Source organism: Lutra lutra, chromosome 11 (assembly GCF_902655055.1).
Source record: "Lutra lutra chromosome 11, mLutLut1.2, whole genome shotgun sequence".
Taxonomy (NCBI): Eukaryota; Metazoa; Chordata; class Mammalia; order Carnivora; family Mustelidae; genus Lutra; species Lutra lutra.
The window spans coordinates 93935576-93953384 of record NC_062288.1 but is presented as its reverse complement, the minus strand read 5'-3'; the positions used below and the strand labels follow the sequence as shown (position 1 = coordinate 93953384).

The 17809-nt window shown below is 41.0% G+C and overlaps 1 protein-coding gene across 4 annotated transcripts in view; it reads right to left on the bottom strand.

Annotated features, from left to right (window-relative positions):
- Positions 1–7707: 7707 nt before the first annotated feature.
- Positions 7708–17809, bottom strand: part of IFT56 (intraflagellar transport 56) — a 46194-nt gene continuing 36092 nt past the window's right edge. For 3 of the 4 annotated variants that reach the window (XM_047695399.1, XM_047695401.1, XM_047695400.1), the window contains 2 exons: positions 11899–12032; positions 7708–8618 (listed from right to left, as the gene is read on the bottom strand). In XM_047695399.1, coding sequence (XP_047551355.1) covers positions 8507–8618; positions 11899–12032 — 246 coding nt within the window. In that variant the 3' untranslated portion in view covers positions 7708–8506. Of the gene's footprint in view, positions 8619–11499; positions 11857–11898; positions 12033–17809 lie in introns of those variants that run through there. The other variant, XM_047695402.1, reaches the window with a different exon arrangement.

Sequence of the window (17809 nt, the reverse complement as noted above, 5' to 3'; positions counted from 1 at the left end):
TATACTTTGTTTGGTTTGGAATTGTAAAGTACACTTATGTAACATTTGATCTATTCCCTTTAATGATGCCTTAAAGATGAAATATCAGTGAATTACCACTACTTTCTACCTTTCTGTCAGAGGGAAGTATTTGGTTACAGCTTTTATGTACATTTCACCAATTTTCTGGTGATATTTTTTGTTTACCACTTGACTTCCTTTCTTCCTTTGCTTTTGTGTTTTCTGTAGACCCTTAGCAGTGTTGTCCATTCGTTTGTTTGAATTACTCATCTTTTTTCTTTTTAACAATTTTTTAAAGGATTTTATTTATTTAAGACAGAGAGAGAGCATGAACGGGGGGGAGAGACAAAGGGAGAAGCAGATGCCCCACTGAGCCAGGAGCCTGATGCAGGGCTCCATCCCAGGACCCTGGGACCATAACCTGAGCTGCAGGCAGATGCTTAACAACTGAGCCATCCAGGTGCCCGAGGAGTTACTGGTCTTTGAAGAAGATGCGTTTTCCTGGACCCGCTGTTTTGGTGAATATGTATGTATATTCGGGGACCCCAGGGCTATGTGTCCGTCTGGCAGGTATTAAGCACATAACTCGGAGGCTTGGATTTACTCTTCTCCTTCATGACCAGCTGTGGCTCAGTTCTCAATGATGTCTTCTCAGCTACACGGTAAAGTGTTTCCTGCAAATATGGCTCATCTCTGCGATTCTTTGGTTTGCTTGACTTCCCCTGCTTGTTAGATCTAAATTATAGCCTTTTTTTCCTTTTATCTTTGTGCAATGAGATATGAAGCCAGCTTTTCCTCACACCCGCCCCCTCCCCTCCCCATACATGGTCACCTTCTAACCCCTCTCCTCCTAAAACTATTGGATCTATTTTTTGGTTGGATCGGTGTTCAGTGCTTATAGTTTTATGTCCTATAAATGTATACAGCTGACCCATGAAGTCGGTTATGATTACTTTTCCTTCCCTGCATATTTGAATAATGATTGTCTCATTTGCTTTGTTTTCTATGGAGATTATCTCCAAACTCTCTTCTCACTATGGTAATAAATGAGGTATTCTTTTTTTTTTTTTTTAAAGACTTTATTTATTCATTTGAGAGAGAGACTGACAGAGCATACAAGCAGGGGGAGAAGCAGAGGGAGAGAGAGAAACAAGCTCCCTGCTGAGCCAGCGGGGAGGTGGGGGGTGGGGGAGGTGGGTCTGATGTGGGGCTCTATCCCAGGACCTGGAGATTATGACTTGAGCTGAAGGTGGACACCCAACCATCTGAGCCACCCAGGCGCCCCTAATCCCGAATGAGTCTTTCTTAGAGCCTCTGACCTGCTCCGGTCTGGACTGGTTGATCTCCGAGACTGTTGCCCAGCATCTTGAAGTATGTCCCCGTCGTTATCCTGGGCATTCCCTTCACCGGCTCTTACCCTGGAGTTCTCACTTCTTACACGCTGTGTCTTCTTGTTTCCTTAGTTGTTTTTTTTTTTTCCCCCATGTGCTTGGTCTAGCACATAATTCAGGAGATAATTTTATGTCTGAAAAGAATGTCTGAAAAGAAATTTGTTCTGCTACATATTTGAATGACAATTTCTAGTTGGAAATAATTTTCCCTCTGAATCCTTAAGGCACTGCAGCTTTGTTTCATAGCTTCCAGAGCTGCTGCTGAGAAGTCCAATGTCATTTATTGATTAGATTTTTTTTTTTAATCGATTGGAGTTTTGACTATTCGCAACTTGTCTCCACCTCCCCCACCTGCCCCAGCTTTAGTTCTCTTTGTCATCAGTGTTCCTTTAGTTTTCCTTTTTATTTCCTCTGCCACCCTGGACAGATGCCCAGGTCAAATCCCAGTCTCTGAATAGTGTGTGTGACCTTAAAGAGTGAGCATAAACTTAAATCTGGGTTTCTTTATTAAAAATAACTTTATTGTACAACACCAAATCATTTATCTATCTATCTGGTGCTTGTTACATGACTGTATACATTTGCTAAAACTCATAGAACTGTTAGGAGTTCATATATACATGTATATTTCACGATTTCTCCAATCCTTTCCCCCAAAGGACCTATGGCCATTTACTCAGATGACAGGACACTAAGGAATACCCAGCTCTTTTGAGGACTCTGAGATACAGGGTCCCAGAATGTGCCATGACCCCACTGTTGGAGTGGGGGTCCCAGGTAATAAATACAGTTCTGGCCAAAGGCCACCCCCCATGGGTCCACTGGTCCCCAGATCCATCTAGTGGTCATTTTCCCTTCATTTAATGTATAATAGGATCCACACACTTGATAATTAGAGAAACTCCAGTAATCATCTTGTGGTAGTAGTCATTTAAGGCACTGTGGGGTGTGAAGTATTTTTTGTATCAAATTAGCAGGCGATCCATCATACTTACTAGGTAATGACACCGTGGTAGTGGGGAGAGAATGCAGTATAGGCCACGTGACTAGACAAAGCATTCATTACAACCATCCCAACTCACAGGAAAACAAAGGCCAAAAAAAATCACAACGGAATAGCTTCACAAGAATAAATGAGAACGAGGCTTCAACCAAAGTCCGGTTCTGAGTAGTTCCTTTGTTAAACAAGCAAGGAAAGCCTTTTACTAATGGCGAGTTAATTAAATTCTGTTGGCTTGCAGCAGCTGATGAAAGTATCCAAAGAAAATAAATTAGCCTTTGGCAAGAACAGTTCAAAGAGCCGGAGATATTGGGAGTAACATTGATACTCGAAAAACGAGGCGAATGATTCAGGTGGTTTCCTGGGCTCTTCGCTCTGAAGTCTTCTTTGTCTGCTTCTTCAGCTAGCCAGGCACTCCACCTTTGTTCTGGAAAACTAGTATTTGTATGGCATAGATTTTTACATAACTTTACTTTTTCACTGTGATCGAAAAAAACCCATAAAACTTGGCATCTTAATCATATATTTTTTTTAAATTTTATTTATTTTACAGAGAGAGAGAGAGAAAGAGAGAGAAATCACAAGTAGGCAGAGAGGCAGGCAGAGAGAGAGGGGGAAGCAGGCTCCCCGCTGAGCAAAGAGCCTGATGCGGGGCTCCATCCCAGGACCCTGAGATCATGACCTGAGCCGAAGGCAGAGGCTTAACCCACTGAGCCACCCAGGTGCCCCTCTTAATCATATTTTAATCAATCTTCATATTGTTGTGCAACAGATTTCTAGAACTTCTGCATCTTGGAGGACTCAAACTATACCCATTAAACCACTGCTCTTTTCCTTTTCTCTTCAGTCCCTGGGGGGCACCGTTCTACTTTTTGCTTCTGTGAATTTGACACTTTATTTTTTTTATAAGATTTTATTTATTCATTTGACACAGAGAGAGATCACAAGTAGGCAGAGAGGCAGGCAGAGAGAGAGGAGGAAGCAGGCTCCCCGCTGAGCAGAGAGCCCGATGCGGGGCTCGATCCCAGGACCCTGGGATCATGACCCGAGCCGGAGGCAAAGGCTTTAACCCACTGAGCCACCCAGGTGCCCTGATTTGATACTTCACATATTGGGCATATACAGTGTGGCAGCTCAGTCATGTCCCAACAATTTGTCTTCTTAAATGTTCCACTGCAGGAAGTTTTACTTGAGGCTCATAAGGCAATATTCTAGAGCAGAGCTCAACAAACCTTTTCTGAAAAGGCCCAGATCGTAAATATTTTAGGCATTGCAGGCCAAGAGGCAAAGTTGAGAATATTATGTAGCTATTTACATGACAAGAGAGAAAACAAATATCCCTAAATTTCTTTATTGAATCCCCTCAGTAAATGTATAAATTACACTATCCCATCATTCCACTGCTTCTACAGTACCTTGCAATTATTCTTTAGGTCACTGTTACCCACGTTTTCACCCCAACACACCCTTGTAATTTCTTCTTCTTCTTCGAGTAGGCGCCACACCCAACATGGGGCTTGAACTCACAACCCTGAGATCAAGAGTTACATGTTCTACCAACTGAGCCAGCCAGGCACTCCAACTTGTAATTTTAAAAACGTGAATAACATGTCTCAGCTCCATCATATTAATAACTACTCCTTGGTGAAAAAAAAAGCAAAGGAGAGTATAATTATATGTTTCTAGAGGAAATAAAAAACAGAAGGACAAGTGTAATTATTTAATTGTACATAGTAGGAATGACCTGTACATTTCAGGAAGCAATAGGACTCCCTTGACATTTTTGTGAAGCATGTAGTCATGTCTTAGAGTGCAGAAACCCTAATTAGAATCCCATAAACAATCAGAGATCACTGAGAATCCAACTTTTTCTTCCCAATAGGGAGTTCATTCATATAGGTGGACTGTGAGCTTTTTTTGTGGTTATATTTCACTCTTTGCTTTAGTTGGTTGTAACCCTAAAGGTGAATTTCTGGCCCATCTCTAGTGATTCTGGTATGTCCTTTTGTGTATGAACCTTACTCTTGGCTTCTGTTACTCTCAAATGCCTTCTATTCATACTTTGTAGCATGTATTTTGGTAATTTATCACAAATCTTTTCTGGAACACAGTGAGATGTAAGTAACTGACCAAATAAATACATGAATACATGAATGGATATACAAAAACTATGATGAATAAAATTAGATGTAGCCATAGTTTAGGCACAGTTTAGGTTCACCCAGCAGTGTACTCACTTCATATATGGTCTGTATGTCGCCCTGAGATGGGCAGCCCGAGTAGGGGCCCTGCTACATCTGCTTCTATCCCCCGCTTTGCCCCAACCACCAAGGTGGTCCCTCCTAGTTGTATATGGCATCCAGATTTTATTTCAAGGAAGGGTTTTGTTGCAACAAAAAGCATCAATCAGGCCGTACACTACACACTCAATACACACGCATCAGCTGGTTGTACTCGTCCAGTGACAGTGTGGGGTCTCCACTCTCCGCTTAGTCCTGCAGCCCAGGGTTCAGGATCCAGGCACGGTAGTAGGTCTCTACGGTTGCTTCTCGGACGGCATCTCTAAGAGGCAGAACGCTGCTTGAACACTATCATCAGATACCTACAAACCTCAGAGGTATTTTAGAGGGTAAAGAAGCAGAAATGAGGGCGCCTGGGTGGCTCAGTGGGTTGAGCCGCTGCCTTCGGCTCAGGTCATGATCTCAGGGTCCTGGGATCGAGGCCCGCATCGGGCTCTCTGCTCAGCGGGGAGCCTGCTTCCTTCTCTCTCTCTCTCTGCCTGCCTCTCCATCTACTTGTGATCTTTCTCTGTCAGATAAATAAATAAAATCTTAAAAAAAAAAAAAAAGAAGCAGAAATGACCATTTCTCTAAAGCAAAATGAGAGAATCCTCAATAGAGGAAGTAGTGGATCGCGAATTCATTTTGCCACTAGAAAGTAGATAGATATACTGTGATCCGGTAATGCCCGCTTGCTCTCCCCTAAGTGCACCAAGCCTTAGCGCCAAGCCTTAGCGGAGGAGAGCGGGTCCTTGGGCTGCCATGTGCTTGGATGTATGTCGCACACACTGCGTGCGTGCTGGAAGCCGGGACATCTTGCTAGCTGCAGTGTTTCAGGATCCATTCTGATTGCTGCTCCCCAGTGAGGCAGGAGGTGTCGATTTATAAGGGACATAAACATTCCATTGCCTTCTTCTTTTTTTAAAGATTTTATTTGTTTTAGAGAGAGCGAGCAAGAGTGAACAGCAGAGGAAGAGGGACACACTCCGCACGGAGCACAGAGCTTGATGTGGGGCTCAACCCCACAACCCCGAGATTATGACCTGAGTCAAAATCAAGAGTTGGAGGCTTAACGGACTGGCCTGCCCAGGCGCCCCAACCCACTGCCTTATTTTCTCTCAAAGCTTTGTTCCTATTGCCAACAACAATCACACACTATTGTGTTTAGTTGTACATAGTCCAGTTGGACTGAGTTCCTTAAGGGTCAGGACTTGCATTATCTATCTTTGCATTCCTGACTCCCAGATATGCTTGGCACACAATAAAACAATAATTAGATGAGTCAGAATTACATGAGGTCAGGTCTCACGAGTCCTTTTCTCTACCAGCTATAGTATGCTTAATTATTCAGTGACCAAGTATCAGTGAGCTTCCTTGTGCGAGGTGTCATACCATGCACTGGCTATAACACTTTTGAAATGAGCTATGACTCAGCAGAGAGCCAAACCTAATATGACCCAGCAGGAACCACAGCCTTAGTGGAAATCTTCTAAAAAAAAAAAACCACTTTCCTCTCTCATAAGGAGTACCTGTGAAGCCCCAGACTTTATTTTTTTTTCCCTCCATTCTGGGGTCAAGAAAGGGGAGAAGGCACATGACATACCCAGGATCTGCATTCAACGCACTCAACAGGATCCCGTAATAAGACCAAATAATAAACTTTAATTTGAGTATATTACAGTACAATATAATAATTCTTTTAAAGTACAAAAATAATTAAAAATGTTTTTCCATTTGCAAGTCATCTTTGCTACCAACTATAAATAGTACATGGACGTCTTGAACTGTACACATGACGCTACATTCCTCAGCCTCATCCTCTTCTCTCCCCGGTCATCACATATCAGAATAAAACCACCGCGCAACACGGCTCTGCAATCTTGCACTCTGCCGACATGTTTCAGGAGTAGCTATCCTTACTACAGAATTGGATGGTATCCCTCTTAAACTAGTTCTTATGCTTTTTTGGCTCACTTCTATAGATTAAACACTTTCTGAAAATCAGTTTAAAATTCCAGGAATTGCTATTTTTGGAGTATCTGCTTTTCTCAAAAGACCGGGAAATGGCTGGGAGACGCTAGAGTGTTAAATTCAACAAAAGCTCATTTAAAAGTAAATCACCATCAGTAGAAAAGCTTATCAAGTATAGGAGATTTGAAAATAATTGCAATTAACTGGAAGACAAATTTCATTGCCAAAAGCCACAGAGGTGTTCTGTCTTCTTCCACTACTATGTTTACTAATATTTTAAGTGAGCGTTAATAAGAATCACAAGGTAATTAGAAAATTAGAGCAGGTTCTGCCCAGCTCGGATCCACCAAGTACCTTAGATGCCGAGAACCAACTACTGAAAAAGTAGGAACAACATTAATGAGAAAGTAGAAGCTTTGGCATACAAAGAATGATGTAATTTTGTTTTCTAAAATTCAGTTATTCACGCCAGTTTGTTTTGACTTGTGCTCCGAACTGATTAGAACTGGGTCTAAGATAAAAGACAGGAACTGAAAGGACCCCTTGCAACTGTCCAGAAGGCAGAGGCTACCTGCAGTCACTGATCTCTCCTGCGCCGCCTCTGGCCCTGGCCCTGGCCCCATTCCTTACAGCTCAGCCACAGTGCATACCGGCGGCACAGGTGTGACCACCAAGGCAATGCTTACGTGAGGTCTCGAAGCTGTCTGCTGTGCTCCAGGAACTAGGACGGACTTTCAGCTCTCATGGTGGATAGGGATGGCTCTACACTTGGTACACCTGTAACGCTGCGGACCTTAAACTCATAGGAACAAAATACATGGTGTAGAAGAAACAAAGGTAATCTGGTACAGAAAAACATGTATGTCTATTTTCTGAAAAATCAGTTGTGAGTCTAAAACTGCTCAGTTGTATAATAGGTATATGTTGCGAGAGCTCAGATACATGGGGCTGGAATATGCCATGACTTAGGACAGAGTCCAGCCGTCAGGACGTTCCTCAAAGGGCTCTGCACAGTTCTTTGTTATCATTACATTAATAAATAGCCACACTGCATATATATATAATCTTTGTAGCCCTTCTTTCAAAATTGATTTTTATTCAGCACGATATATGAAAAAAAAAACCCTAACCTATTTTGTTCCCTAAAATATAACAGAGAAGTGACTAATGCAATTTATATACTATTTCTTGAATACCTTTCAATGTACCACAGAGATTGCTTTCATAGTACTCACCTTTTAAAAAAATCCACCGCTCCTGTTACCACTGTAACATGTTATTTATCATCAGAATTACTGCAAGAGTAATCCCCAGAATTCATTATCTATTAACGAGTTTGATAAAGGATCTTATTGGCCCTCTTAGAACATAGCGCTATTTATAACCTTTGCTCTCCCAATTCAAAAATGCATTATGAAATTCTTTATGGAATTCCCCAGTAAAATAGGATAATGTACAGATGGCTAAGATGAAGATGACAGAATGATGGTGACTCCTGAGCATTAAAGGCATTTGTCATTGCAGCCAGAGGAAAATGCCAGAATGCCGATATTAAAAAAAATATGCCATTCTCCTTAAAGTCAGTTAATTATGTAAGAGTTCTCTGAGTATTTTTGGAAGAAAGGCACCAGACAAGTCCAAAGTCTTATTGCTAGTCGGGTCATACAGAGGCCACAGGGCAGACCGTGGCACTGAGTTCAGCCAGGAGGCTAGTTCTAAGCAAGTCAATCACTGATCTTGAGGGTCGAGGGCCAAGGAAGGAAATGTCAAAGAACAGAGCCCTGCGTTTCATATTAAACTTGAGGAAAATGCTTTCCTTTTACACATCTAAGTGGTGACTAGTTCCCTCGGACTCTGGAGCCATTTTAGACAGGCACTCTGTTTTCTTTGGCCCATTTCTTCATGATCCGGATGATGTACTCCACCTGGGTGTTACCCGTGCTTCTCAGTAAATGGAGCACTTCTCGAAGGGTCTCTCTGAGGAAAAGATTTGAAAGGACAAAGTGTGTCAATACAGCGTGTGAACTAAGAGGAAAAATGAACTCGTACTTGTTCCTCACATACTTCCAGCAAGATGTCTTCGGTGATAGACTATGTCACTACATATTCACAAGCCAGTTATGAACTTCCAAGCCTTCCATTTTTATGGTGGCATAGTAAAACAGGAATTCTTTCTTTCTTTTTTAAAGATTTTATTTATTTATTTGACAGAGAGAGTGAGAGATCACAAGTAGGCAGAGCAGCAGACAGAGATAGAGGGGGAAGCAGGCTCCCCGCTGAACAGAGAGCCTGATGCGGGGCTCGATCCCAGGACCCTGAGATCATGACCTGAGCCAAAGGCAGAGGCTTAACCCACTGAACCACTCAGGCGCCCCAGGAATTCTTTCTTTAATTTAAATTCAATTAGCCAACATCTAGTACCTCATTAGTTTCAGATGTAGTGCTCAATAATGTATCAGTTGCATTTAATATCCAATGCTCATCCCATTACGTGCCCTCCTTAATGCCCATCATCCGGTTACCCCATCTCCCACCCACCTCCTCTCCAGCAACCCTCAGTTTGTTTCCTAGAGTTAAAAGTCTCTCATGGTTTTTGTGTCTCTCTGTTGACTTCCCATTCAGTTTTCCTTCCTTTCCCCTAATCCTCTGTGTTGTTTCTTATATTCCACATATGAGTGAACCCATATGATAATCGCTTTCTCTGACTGACTAGTTTTGCCCAGCATAATCCCCTCTAGTTCCATCCATGTCAATGTAAATGGTTAAGTACTCATCCTTTTTTTTTTTAAGATTTTATTTATTTATTTGACAGACAGAGATCACAAGTAGGCAGAGATGCAGGCAGAGAGACAGGAAGGGAAGCAGGCTCCCTGCTGAGCAGAGAGCCCAACTTGGGGCTCGATCCCAGGACCCTGGGATCATGACCTGAGCCGAAGGCAGAGGCTTTAACCCACTGAGCCACCCAGGCACCCCAGTATTCATCCTTTCTGATGGCTGAGTAATATTCCATAAAATGGAAATTCTATGAAATCCTCACTAAACCAAGTCTTCCTTATTTACTTATACTATCTATATACATGCTATTAAGTTTTCTGTCCTAATATGACATAAGTATTTCTATTTCTATGTCTATTCTGTATAACCAAGTAGAAAGAGGGTATATCAAGGAGCTGGCTTCAAAGAGTTGGTTTCAAATTCTAGCTCAGTACTAACAAGTTACTTCTCTGAGTCCAAGTACTCCTTTGTTTAAGGTGGTAATCATCAAAAATTGGGTGTCACAGTCATATTTGCAAACTTTTACAAAGCCAGAGGAATGGATGATTTCTTTAAGAAAATTAATATATTAATACATATGGAAGACAGGAACGTTCCGGGCCAAGATTGGGCAAATACCCAGTATTTATGGGTTTTGTTTGTTTGTTTAAGCTCAGCATGGGGCCCAATGTGGGACCTTAACTCATGACATGGAGCTCAAGATCTGAGCTTAGATCAAGAATCGGATGCTTGGAAAAAAAAAAAAGAAGAAGAAGAAGACGACTCAGATGCTTGGGGCTCCCGGTGGCTCAGTCAGTTAGGTGTCTGCCTTTGGCTCAAGTCATGATCCCAGGGTCTTGAGATTGAGCCAGCATGGGGCTCCTGCTCAGAGGGAATCTGCTTTTCTTTCTCGCTCTGTCCCTTCCCCAGCTTGTACTCTCTCTCTCTAGCTCGATCACTCTGTCTCTCAAATAAATAAAATTTTAAAATAAAAAAAAGAATCAGATGCTTAACTGACTGAATCACCCAGAAGCCCCTGCCCAGTATTTATATTTTAAGTAATTTAAATTTAATTAAAATTAAAGTTCATGTTTTAAGTAATGCAAACTGAAACTTCCCTATTGCCAAATGTACAGATGACTGACTATTGATCCTCTTCCCTAAGAGTATATTCGTATTTTCTATTTCTTTTTTCCCTCAAGCATCTTCTCTCACCTAATAAATTCTTTAAATTTGTATTTAGGATTGGAAGTAAATACAAGACAGGAAGCAATTTTTTAAAATATTTATTTATTTATTTATTTGACAGACAGAGATCACAAATAGGCAGAGAGGCAGGCAGAGAGAGAGAGAAAGAGACAGAGAAGCAGGCTTCCCACCAAGCAGAGAGCTTGATGCGGGGCTGGATATGATGACCTGAGCCTAAGGCAGAGGCTTTATTTAACCCACTGAGCCACCCAGGCAACCTCGGGAAGTAATTTTTTTTTTTTTTAAAGATTTTATTTATTTATTTGAGAGAGAGACAGTGAGAGAGAGCATGAGCTAGGAGAAGGTCAGAGAGAGAAGCAGACTCCCCGTGGAGCTGGGAGCCCGATGCGGGACTCGATCCCAGGACTCCAGGATCATGACCTGAGCCGAAGGCAGTCGTCCAACCAACTGAGCCACCCAGGCGTCCCTCGGGAAGTAATTTTGACAGATTATTTATGTACAAAAAATAATCACATCTCCTATTCATTTACCAGTAACAAATACATTCCACAAAGTTATTTTTGGAAAACCAAATTTAGGGCGCCTGGGTGGCTCAGTGGGTTAAGCCTCTGCCTTTAGCTCAGGTTATGATCTCAGGGTCCTGGGATTGAGCCCCTCGTTGGACTCTCTGCTCAGCGGGAAGCCTGCTTCTCCCCCATCTCTCTCTGCCTGCGTCTCTGCCTACTTGTGATCTCTGTCTGTCAAATAAATAAATGAAATCTTAAAAAAAAGAAAACCAAATTTAGTTTTAAGTATTTTCATTTTTGTTACAAGTGGAGCTGTATGCTATTTAATTTTATATAATCTACTGTCTTGGTACTTCCTGGAATATGGGAAGGTGAAAGAAAAAAAAAAAGAATTATCAACCATACCCACTCCATTCCTAATTCTTTGAAGCCTAAATTAAAAGACATGAAAAAGCCAATAGGCAAAGGAAAGAATAGAAGAGATTGAAAAAGACGTCTATGAAAATGACAATTCATTTGGATCCAAATATAGATATTGCTTTTATATTTGAGAGCTATAGTATGCTCAATGTCCCTAGTACATATGATTTAGAATGACCTGATTTTACAACATGAAAAATTTCTGGAGCAAAAAGGTCATATAGAAATATGAAACATCTTAATCTTCTATTCATCAGAAAACATCATTATAGTTTTGGGTTTTTAGAAGATGGCATCCAAGAAAGCAATTCTTTTCCCTCACAAACCTGCAAAAGAACAGAGGTAGTGTCTCTTGCCTGATTACTTACTTGGGTTCTCTTCCAGCTAAGATCATCTGGAAAATGCCCACACAGGCACCCCTCTTGCCTTCCCAATATTCAGGGTTGGGATCCAGCCTCTCTAGGACATCAAAAGCTTTGGCTGAATAGTAGAACTGGCCCATCTGATTAAAAGAAAATATTGTGATAATACTTATATTCAAAAGATTGCACAGAATCAAACTAAATGTAAAGATACCATTAAAAAGAACAGTATAAAAAAGTGTATGGTTAGTGAGAACATTATCGGTTAGCAAACTAGATAGAACTTCAATTTCTTATTAAAACAAAAAGGAAACTCACAATTTGAGACATGGTTCGATTTACATCAACTTACCTTCATCCAGTTTTCAACAATATAACATTTTTTTCTACATACAGTCAAATTATGCTGTAATCAACACATTTATCATTTCTTCTAATTATAGTATGATCTTGATAAACTGATTTGAGCAGGGTATCTTTCCGGTTTCCTTCATAGATTTTTAGATGACTACTATCATTCATTTTATGCTAATCTGATCAAGTTCAACCCAAGAGAACATTATTTTCCCTGACCTTGTTCCTAAATTCTCAAAATGCCTAGATGGATACTACTAAACACCAAATCTTCTAAATGTTTAATTCATTTTGACAGACCTCTTTCCCAAATATATGACACATTTCCTTGGCCTCATAGTGCATGTCTAATACCACTAAATTCTCTTTAGACGAGTTTTTTTTTTCTTTCTTTTTTAAAAAAGATTTCATTTATTTATTTGACAGAGATTGAGAGAGCACAAGCAAGGGGAGTGACAGGCAGAGGGAGAGGGAGAAGCAGACTCCCCACTGAGCAGGGAGCCTGATGCGGGGTTTAATCCCAGGTTTCTGGGATCACTCTGGGATCACGACCTGAGCCGAAGGCAGATGCTTAATCGAATGAGCCACCCAGGTGCCCCTAGATGAGTTTTGTTGACCGGCCATTATAAATGTAGTGTTGCCATTTCGCTGAAGGCTTCAAACTACTGGGCCATCCCTCTTGTTCAGGGTGGTTGAATTACCTCTCCATTCCTGTAAACTGTTGTTCTAAACCTTTGCCAATTTCCCGAAAATCTCTATTGCACTCTTAGTGTTTTTCTGTCTTTCAGGGAAAACACAACTTTCCTCCCTCCAGTTCAAATTATATTTGTATTCTCATTGATCCTTCCCTCATTTCTACCCATTTCACAGGAAGAAGTGTTCTTATTACTTTTCAAGGTTAATCCTTCTTCCTATGATCTATTCAAATTACTTTTGGTGAAATAACAATGTGAACAGTGAAACACAAATGTACAGTTTAGTGCCTATTACCTGAATGCAAATGTAACCATCACCTAGGTCAAGAAACAAGACTTTGACAGCAAAACAGAAGCTCTGTGTTTCCCTTCCAGACCACAACCTTCTCCTTCCTTCCGGAAGCAACTACTATTCCAACTTTTTTGGACATCAGTTTTTGACTGTCAAAATCTTTGGCTTTTTCTTTTACAGTTTTATGTATATACCTTTAGACAATATAATTAAATTTTGCCTCTCAAAATTTTATCTCTATGAATACCATAAATATTCTTTTTTGTCTTACATATGTTAAGATGCATCTATATTGCTGGATATAACTCTGGTTGGTTCATTTCTTAGAACATTTTATCTTGAAATAATCCTAGATTTACAGGAAATTATGAAGATAGTACAAAGAAGTCCCATGTTCCTTTCACCCAATTCCCGCAGTTACAGCTTACCTTAGTGCAATATCACAGGATCGAAACCAGGAAGTTGACATTGCTACAGTGCGTGCGTATAGTTCTGTCATTTTATCAAATGTGTAGACTCACGTAACTAGCATTGCTATCAAGATACAGAACTATTCCATCACCACAAGGCTGTGCTACCTGTAAATAGTCTGTCATGTGTGCTCCCCTCCCTGCTCACCAGCCCTAACCCCCGGCAATCACCAATTTGTTCTACATCTCTACAATTCTATAATTTCACAAATGTCATATATACATATATATATGAAATCAAGCAGTACAGGACCCTTTGAGATTGGCTTTTTCACTCAGCATAATGTCCTTGTTATTCCTTGTTAATCCAAGTTATTTTGGTACAGCATAGGAAATATAGTCAATGGTTTATAATAGTGTATGGTGACAGATAGTAGCTACACTTGTGAGCATAGCGTTGTTGAATCACTATGTTGTACACCTGAAACTAATGTGATATTGTGTATAACTATACTTCAGTTAAAAAAATCTGAGTTATGGAATGCCTGGGTGGCTCAGTCAGCTAAGTGTCTACTTTCAGCTAAGGTCATGATCCCAGGGTCCTGGGATAGAGTCCAACAACATAAGGCTCCTTGCTCAGCAGGGAGCCTGCTTTCCCTCCACGCACTGTTTCCCCTGCATGTGCTCTCTCTCTCTCTGACAAATAAAGTTTAAAAAAAAAAAAAAAGATAGTTGGGGTTGCCTTGGTGGCTCAGTTGGTTAAGTGTCTGCCTTCGGGTCAGGTCATGGTGCCGGGGTCCTGGGATCAAGCCCCGCACTGGGCTCCCTGCTCAGTGGGGAGTCTGCTTCTCCATCTCCCTCTGCTGCTCCCCGACTGGTGCTCTCTCTCTCAAAGACATAAATAAAATCTTTAAAAAATAAATCTGAGTGGGGCGCCTGGGTGGCTCAGTGGGTTAAGCTGCTGCCTTTGGCTCGAGTCATGATCTCAGGGTCCTGGGATCGAGTCCCGCATCGGGCTCTCTGCTCAGCGGGGAGCCTGCTTCCCTCTCTCTCTCTCTCTCTCTCTCGGCCTGCCTCTCCATCTACTTGTGATCTCTGTCAAATAAATAAATAAAATCTTTTAAAAAAATTAAAAAAAATTAATTAAAAAATAAAAAATAAATAAATAAATAAATAAAAATCCGAGTTACTGTGTGTACCAATAGTTTGCTCCTATTATATAACTCTGAAAAAGCAGGTGGGACCTCCACCCAAAGTTTGGTTTGTATGTCAAGAGCGATGTTGCCACACCCAGAGATCATGGAAAGATTTATTACTTATATAATTGAGGCCCGCGGGGGAAAGTAAGCCAGGCCTCTCAAGCAGGTTCAAAATGGCCTGAGAGAGCAAGCAAGAAGACTGGCTGGGTTTTTATTGTGGTTGGGGGTGTGGCTGGGATGAGGTTCCTAAGCAGGAACAGGGGCTTGTGTGGTTTGAACCACTTGATGGCATCAGAGAGGGACTAGCACTTCTTATCACTTTGTCCAGATGTGGGGCACAAGGGGAAGAGGAAAGGGTGAGGCTTAAAAGCTGTCAACAGTCAAACATCAAGAAATGGAGTCAGGCTTATCATCACCATTCCTGTTTATTAATGAATAGTAGTCCATGCCAAACCAGTTTGTTTAACCATTCACTACTCTAGGACACTTGGATTACTTCCAGTTTTTGGTTATTACAAATAGAGCTGCTGTTGACATTGGGAATAGGTATTTGTGTAGACACAGGGTTTCATTTCTTTGGGATAAATGCCCAGGAAAGTGATTGCTGGATCATATGTTAAGCATATGTTTGTTTGTTAACAAAACTGCCTATTTCACAGTATATTATCTTTTTCATCTTTTTACTTTCAACCTACTTATGTCATTGTATTTGAAGTGAGTTTCTGGTAAAAAGCACATAGTTTAGTTATGGTTTTTTATCCACTTTTTATCTATAAAAGTCAATGTCTGTCTTTTAATTGGTATATTTAGACCATTTACATTTAATGCAATTATTGCCATGTTAGGACTTAATTCTGCCTTTTTTTCTTTTTTTTCCTATTTGCTTTTTCTGTTTTTCCTGGATATCTTGCACATGTCTCTGTAGTTTGCAGCTGGAGAAAGATGTGATTGTGCAATTAGCAGAGAGGGAGGGCAAAAAAGTCTAGGCTTCACCTCTCCAGTCTTCTCCTATACATATCTTTTTCTTGCCTTTTCTGTATTATAATAAGTCTTAGCCACAAGTGTAACTTTGAGTCATGTGAACCCTTCCAGTGATTCACCAAAGCAGCGGGTGGCCATGGGACCACTGAGACATTAGGTTATGCTAAATTGTTTTTCAAGGTAGTTATCTTCCTTTGATCTTTACCTCATCTTCCTCTCATCTCTTTTAGGGTCTTCCTCCATCAGAAATGTTCCTACTCTCTTGGATCTTTAAACTCACTGTTCAACAGCTCCTCTGTGTAAAGATACACTCTTAACTTCTATTCTAAAAGAAGAAAACTCTCCCTCCACCTGCAAAAATACTCCCCAACCCCAAATCCATAACCTTGTTTTCCCTTTTAAGTTAGCAACACATTTCTCCCTTACTGTGGTCTACACTCACTGAGTCTGCTTTCTAATCTCATTCTACCCACTATTGTTTTCTCAAATCTCATACAGCTCCATCAGGTTGCATATTTGACATCCTCTTTTCCTGGCTTTTGATATAACAGGAACAAGAAAAACAGGAACGAAGAGTACTTTTTTCCCCCTCCCGGTTCTTTTCTTTCTTTTATGTCCATCTTCACCCTCTGTCTCTGTCACTCTACCTATCCTTTAAGCACTGGTGTCCATGTGGTTCCTCATCCCATTCACTGGTTAACCTCAATTCTCTCCCATCCTCTGCTGCTTCTGCTACTCCTATTACTCCTAATACTATCACCACCACCACCATTAACTACTGCTAACTTTTTTTCCCTCTCTCTTTCTCTATCTCTTTTTTTTTTTTTTTTTTTTAAGAGAGAGAGCATACACATGGGTGGGGAAAGGGGAGGGGCAAAGAGGAGGGAGGAGAGGAGAGAGAGAATCCTAAGCAGGATCCATGCCCAGCACGCGAAGCCAATTCCACGACCCCGGGATCATGACCTGTGCCAAAATCAAGAATTGGATGCTTAACTGACTGAGCAATCCAGGTGCCCCTATTAACTTCTAAAACTACATTTCTAATCCTGACCTTTCACATGAACACCTGAGCTCAGGCTCACCCTGATAATTTCCCACATGTACTATCTCTCCCCAGAGCCACAAACACACTTCAGATTTAATATATTTACAACTGAACTAAAGGTAAAAAGGTAAACCTCTCTGAATGTTTTCTTTCCCTCTGCCTCCTCTAACTCACTGAATGTCATTTGCATCTACTAAGTCATATTAAGCATTTTTAAGTTTCCTATGTTTTTTTTTTAAGATTTTATTTATTTATTTGACAGACAGAAATCACAAGTAGGCAGAGAGGCAGGCAGAGAGAGAGAGGGAGAAGCAGGCTTCCCACTGAGGAGAGAGCCCAATGCGGGGCTCGATCCCAGGACTCTGGGATCATGACCTGAGCCGAAGACAGAGGCTTTAACCCACTGAACCACCCAGGCGCCCCATAAGTTTCCTATGTTTTAAAACCTTTTCCAGTGATGGTGATTTGCTTTATTTTAGTAATGGTTGAGCTATTATTAATTAATTTAACACTAGACTCTATTTACTTAACATCTGTCTGTCTTTGGACAGAAAGAAATATTCCAAAAAAAGGAATTCCCAGAATTTGAGGCTAATTTGTCAAAAAGCTTTTTATCTATAGGCTAGGACCCAAAAGTCCTCCCTCCTTCTCCCTTCCTTTCCAACTCCACCCCCACCACCACACACACACACAGACCCACTCCCACATACACACATAGAGTCCCAGTCCTTTACTAAATCTGATTGCTTTTTTATTCTCTTTTTCTAGTTCCTTTGTCTCTCCTGCCTACAATTTGCACTTAAGTATTCCCCAACGTTTGGTTTGCAACTCTTACTCTTCTCACTTTTCTTCCCTACCTGGGTAATCTTTTTTCCAGGGCTTTAATTACTATTGAAATGCTGATGAGTTCTCCAAATCTATGTCTCTAGATGTCGGAAGAC